This window comes from Budorcas taxicolor, chromosome 10, assembly GCF_023091745.1.
Source record: "Budorcas taxicolor isolate Tak-1 chromosome 10, Takin1.1, whole genome shotgun sequence".
Taxonomy (NCBI): Eukaryota; Metazoa; Chordata; class Mammalia; order Artiodactyla; family Bovidae; genus Budorcas; species Budorcas taxicolor.
In genome coordinates, this window is record NC_068919.1 from 28,481,850 (window position 1) to 28,488,422 (window position 6,573).

Sequence of the window (6,573 nt, forward strand, 5' to 3'; positions counted from 1 at the left end):
GACAGAAACAGTCACTGAGATCCTAAGAAGGGATGGACTGTGAGAGGGAAGAGGAAGGAGGGAAGCAAGCACAGGGTAAAACATCTTTTCCAAGGCCAGGGCAGCACAAAACAGGTCTCATGCCCTCAGAGAAGCCTCTCCATTAATATTCATTTGGAAGGGAGGATCTGGTCCCCAGGAGGGCACCTGGAAGACCAAGGCAGACCCAGACCACAGCCTGCCCACCACCCCCTCCCCCCAAAGTGCCTGGGGTAGTAGCTCGGGTTTTCTGTGTCATCCCGCAAGGAAGCAGATACATTTACATACTAGGAAGTGCCCTCTAGCAGAGACTGTGTTTCCTCTGGTGTCTGCAAACACCCACAGGCACCCACAAACACTCAGGCACACAAACTACGCACTAGCAGGCTCCTGGGAGGTGGCAGCTGGTGGTCCTTCTTGCCGCTAGGTTTAAGCCAAGTAAGAATCAGGTTGATTGAGGTCTGTCTCTGGGCCCGCCTGGGGCCTGCATCCCAAGGACAGGCTGGGTGTGCCTGGCTTTAATCCAAATCGATGGATATACAACGACACTGCTTGACACGCGTGACCCTCTTCTTCTTGGTGGGTGGCTGGAGTTCAGGACAGTTGAGCGTGACCATCATGGTGGTGAATTTCTTGGGCTTGCAAAAGGAGCAGGACTGAAAGGAGCCCTCCTCCTTCCGGATGTGCCTGGGGATGTAGAAGGAGTTGCACTGGCCGTAGCAGAAGCGGTTGATGATGGTGCGGCTGTTGCAGCCCTCCTCGTGGATGGTCTGCTTCAGCGGCTGGGTTTTGCACCAGTCTCGCTTCAGGTATTTGCGCTCGGTCACATGCAGGGCCTCCTGGCTGGACTCCAGCACCTCCTCTCCGGGCATGGCGGTGCCCCGCCCCTGGCCCCGCCCCCGGTTCCTGGAGCCAGGCTGCTGGGGAGACTGAGTCTGCTCGGAGTCATTGTGCTGGGCCTTGTCTGGTGGGGGAATAGCCCCTTGGGACCCCTTCTTTTTCCCCTCAGCAGCTGGCAACAGGGTCCCCAAGAGGAGAAGCAGGGCTCCCACAGTGTAGGCTGTGCGGCTCATGCTAAAGAGAGGAGACAGAGAGAGGAGGCATGAAAAATGGAAAAGTTAATTAACAAAAGCATTAATAAAACAGCCAGTATTTTATCAGGCACTTGGTAAACACTTGATGTAAGTGATTTCTCTTGTTTTCACAATATCTGCAGGAATTAGGTACTGCTATTCTCATTACCCTCTGACCCATGAAGCCATGAATTAGCTCATCCAGAGTTATACAGCAAATAAGCCAAGATACGGACTCAACTGGGAATTCTAAGGTGGCTGAGTGGTAAAGAATCTGCCTGCCAATGCAGGAGACTCAGGAGACACAGGTTCAATCCCTGGGTAGGGGTAGATCTCCTGCAGCAGGAAATAGCAACCCACTCCAGTATTCTTGCCTGAAAATCCCATGAACAGTGTGCGTGTGTGTTCACTCACTCAGTCGTGTTGGACTATTTGCGGCTCTATGGACTGTGGCCCACCAGGCTCCTCTGTTCCTGGGATTCTCCAGGCAAAAATACTGGAGTGGGTTGCCATTTCCTCCTACAGGGGATCTTCCCATCCCAGGAATGGAACCTGCATCTCCTGAGTCTCCTGCACTGCAAGGAGATTCTAAACCACTGAGCCACCAGGGAACCCACCCATGAGCCATACAAAAAGGCAAAAAGATATGACACCAGAATATGATTCCCCCCACCTGCCCAGGTCAGACGGTGTCCAGTAGGCTACGGGGGAAGAGCAGAGGGCAATTACTAACAGCTTCAGAAAGAATGAAGTGGCTGAGCCAAAGCAGAAATGACTTGCAGTTGTGGGATGTGTCTGGTGGTGAAAGTAAACTCCAGTGCTGTAAAGAACAATATTACATAGGAACCTGGAATGTTAGGTCCACAAATCAAGGTAAATTGGACATGGTCAGGCAGGAGATGGCAAGATTGAACATCAACATCTTAGAGATCCGTGAACTAAAATGGACCGGAATGGGCGACTTTAATTCAGATGACCATTATATCTACTACTGTGGGCAAGAATCCCTTAGAAGAAATGGAGTAGCCTTCATAGTCAACAAAAGAATCTGAAATGCAGTACTTGGGTGCAACCTCAAAAATGACAGAATGATCTTGGTTCATTGGCTCATTTCCAAGGCAAAACATTCAACATCATAGTAATCCAAGTCTATGCCCCAACCACTGGTGCTGAAGAAGCTGAAGTTGCCCAGTTCTGTGAAGACTGACAACACCTTCTGGAACTAACACACACACACACACACACACACACACACACACACAGTCCTTTTCATCATGGGGGATTGGAATGCAAAAGTAAAGTCAAGAAGTACCTGGAGTAACAGGCAAGTTTGGCCTTAGAGTACAAAATGAAGCAGGGCAAAGGCTAACAGAGATTTGTCAAGAGAACATGCTGGTCATGGCAAACACTCTTTTCCAACAACCCAAGAGATAGTTCTACACATGGACATCACCAAATGGTCAATAATGAAATCAGACTGATTATGTTCTTTGCAGCTGAAGATGGAGAAGCTCTATCCAGTCAGCAAAAATAAGACTGGGAGCTGACTGTGGCTCAGATCATGAGCACCTCGTTGCAAAATTCAGGCTTAAACTGAAGAAAGTAGGGAAAACCACTATATCATTCAGGTATGACCTAAATCAAATCCCTATGATTATACAGTGGAGGTGATCAATAGATTCAAGGTATTAGATCTGGTAGAGTGCCTGAAGAACCACGATTGGAGGTTCATAACATTGTACAAGAGGCAGTGACCAAAACCATCCCAAAGAAAAAGAAATGCAAGAAGGCAAATGGTTTTCTTAGGACGCTTTAAAATAACTGAGAAAAGAAAAGAAGGCAAGGGTAAAGGGAAAGATATACCCAAATGAATGCAAAGTTACAGAGAATAACAAGGGAAAATTAAAAAAAAAAAAAAAAAAGAGCGGGGTGCTTAAGAGAAAAATGCAAAGAAATAGAGGAAAAAATAGAACGGGAAAAATTAGAAATCTCTTCAAGATATAAAGGGAACGTTTCATGCAAGGATGGGCATGATAAAGGACAGAAATGGTAAGGACTTCCCAGAAACAGAAGAGATTAAGAAAAGGTGACATGAATACACAGAAGAACTGTAGAGAAAAGGTCTTAATGACCAGGTAACCATGATGGTGTGGTCACTCACCTAGAGCTGGACATCCTGAAGTGTAAAGTAAGTGAATGCGGGTGATGGAATTCCAGTTGAGCTATTTAAAATTCTAAAAGTTGATGCTGTTAAAGTGCTGCACTCGAAAAAAGTTGCTCAGTCATGAGTCGTGTCAGATTCTTTGAGACCCCATGGGCTGTAGCCTGCCAGACTCCTCTGGCTATGGAATTCTCCAGGCAAGAATACTGGAGTGGGTAGTCATTCCCTTCTCCAGGGGATCTTCCTGAGGTCTCCTGCATTGCAGGCATATTTTTTACTGTCTGAGCCACCAGGGAAGCCTCCAGTGTGTCAGCAAGTTTAGAAAACTCAGTCAGTTTTCATTCCAATCCCAAAGAAGGGCATTGCCAAAGAATGTTCAGACTACTGCACAATTGTGTGTGTTTCACATGCTAGCAAGGTCACTCTGCTCAAAATCCTTCAAGCTAGGCTTCAGCAGTACATGAACCAAGAACTTCCAGATGTACAACCAGGATTTAGAAAAGGAAGAGGAACCAGAGATCAAACTGCCAACATTTGTTGGATCATAGAGAAAGGAAGGGAATTCCAGAAAAGCATCTACTTCTGGTTCATTGACTATGCTAAAGCCTTTGATAGTTTGGATCACAACAAACTGAAAAATTCTTAAAGAGATGGAAGTACCAGACTGCCTTACCTGTCTCTTGAGAAACCTGTATGTGGGTCAAGAAGCAACAGTTAGAACTGGACATGGAGCAACTGACTGGTTCTAAACTGGGAAAGGAGGAGGACAAGGCTGTGTATTGTCACTCTGCTTATTTAACTATATGCAGAGTACATGATGCAAAATGCTAGGCTAGATGAATCACAGGCTGGAATCAAGACTGCCAGGAGAAATAACCTCAGATATGCAGATGATACTCCTCTAATGGCAGAAAGTGAACAGGGACTAAAGAATCTCTTGATGAGGATGAAAGAAGAGAGTGAAAAAGCTGGCTTCAAATTCAGCATTAAAAAAATAAAGATCATGCCATCCAGTCCCATCACTTCATGGCAAATAGTAGGTGAAAAAGTGGAAGCAGGGACAGATTTTTCTCTTTCTGGGCTCCCAAATCACTGTGGATGGTGACTACGGCCATGAAGTTAAAAGATGCTTGCTTCTTAGAAGAAAAGCTATGACAACATAGACAGCATATTAAAAAGCAAAGATATCACTTTGATGACAAAGGTCCATATAGTCAAAACTATGGTTTTTCCAGTAGTCATCTATGGATGTGAGAGTTGGACCATAAAGAAGGCAGAGTGCAGAATTGCTGCTTTTGAATTGTGGTGCTGGAGAAGATTCTTGAGAATCCCTTGGACTGCAAGAAGATCAAACCAGTCAACCCTAAGGGACATCAACCCTGAATATTCATTGGAAGGACTGATGCTGAAGCTGATGCTCTAATACATTGACCACTGAAGAGCTGACTCACTAGAAAAGACCCTGATGCTGGGAAAGTTTGAAGGCAAAAGGAGAAGGGACTGGCAGAGGATGAGATGGTTAGAAAGCATCACCAACTCAACAGACATAAATCTGAGCAAACTCTGGGAGACAGTGAAGGACAGGGAAGCCTGGTGTGCTGCAATCCATGGGGTTGCAAAGAGTCGGACACAACTTAGCAACTGAACAACAACAAATACCATGATATACTTCCAAATGATGAAACATGTCCTTCACATATACGTGTGTATGTGCAGGGATGTGTATGTGAAATTTACAAGGTAGAAAGTGGGCACAAGAAAACAGGTGTGTGCAAATATTTACATAGGTAAGTGCCAGAGATATGTTGAAGAAGTTTATGATAGTGAATTCTTATGACTGGATCTGCAGTTAGATATGGGTCAGCAGGAACAATGGCATATGAACAATGGCAAAAAATTAAAATAAGAGAAGAGGAGGCTATAGGAAAACTGACCAAAAAGAAAAAAAAAAAAGGAAAGCAAAGATGGAGAGAGAGAAAAATGAATGGAATGAGGAGTGTAAATCAGAGAAAGGAAGACTATTTTAAAGCACTATATTCAAGGAAGGTGGGGGCAGACAGAGAAGGAAGAACAGGAGACATGTATTTTTCAAAAGGAGGGTGCAAGAGAGAAGCATCAGAGTATTAAGATTCTCCTAGGACAGTACTTCTCGAACCTGACTTTGCAGACAATCACCCGGGGATATTGTTACAATGCAGATTGTCATTCAGTGGGTCTGCCTTTCTAACAGGCTTGGAACAGCAAGGTCTGTGGTACCCACAGCTATGGGGCATGGAAGGTGCTGTGAAAATGTGAAAGGATTTTCTTTTCAATGAGTGCAGTTTCAAATTCACAGCCTCCCTCTTCAGGCTATAACAGCGAGCCTGATGGATCCTGAGGCTTCCCCTGTCTTGTACTGCCATTGTGGTTCTGAACCCAAGGACACAGCTGTGAAGCACCCATTTGCCTGCTCCCTTCTGACCACCAGGGTGACACATGATAACCACTAAGTGCAATTGAACAGTAACCTCATCACACCCCCCTAGGAACAATACAGGCTGGAATTAGTAGCTGCAACCGTTACCTTTCAAAGACAAAGGCAGGGAAGAATCTACATCCTCTAAGGGGCAAGTCCTGTAGTAAAGACCATGCAACCCTAAGGATAATGCCAAATTAAGACAATTAAATATGAAAATCAAGATATTCTTAAATGGCACCTTTTAAACATTAACCTAATACTTTTGGGCAAGTTCAAGTTTGCAGCTGATAGTGACATTTAGCTCTCGCTCTGACTACAGACTCCCTGGCTTTTGTCAGTTTATGTTACAACATCCCCGTTCTTTAAACAGAGCCTTTTTGGCCTCACCAACAACAAAAAATTAATTTCCTTGTTTTGTCTTTAAAAAAAAAATTGCTCATGAGGACAACCCAGTTACAAAACAGTCTGATTTTCTCCAGAGACCAGGACAACTTGAGCTATGACAATCCAGTCTCCTGAGCAAATACAGTGTGAATTTGGGAAGCTTTCAAAGTTTCTGTTCTTCACTCAATTCCAGGCCAGGATCTAAACTAAAATTCAGTCTCTGCGCATTTCCAAGAGGAGCACATAAGACAGCCGTATCTTCCCCATCACTCCTAAAAGGGGCCTCGAGAAAAACTGAAGCCTCCAGAGCAAGACTGCAGAGCCAGCATCACAGAGGCCAATCTGAGACTTGACCAGGAATGTATGATGACTTCACAGGACAGGTTTGAGTCATGGGGTCATGGGGCCAGCCCTACCTACAAACATCTATCCAAAAAATGCAGTTTTCTTTCTCTTCACCGCGTAGGACCTTCTTTATA

General features: G+C 45.0%; 1 protein-coding gene across 1 annotated transcript; it reads right to left on the minus strand.

Moving 5' to 3' along the window:
- Window positions 1-536: 536 nt before the first annotated feature.
- GREM1 (gremlin 1, DAN family BMP antagonist) lies at window positions 537-1,091 on the minus strand. The gene has a single exon (XM_052647212.1). The coding sequence runs from the start codon at window positions 1,089-1,091 to the stop codon at window positions 537-539; it is 555 nt and encodes a 184-aa protein (XP_052503172.1).
- Between the last annotated feature and the right edge of the window lie 5,482 nt (window positions 1,092-6,573).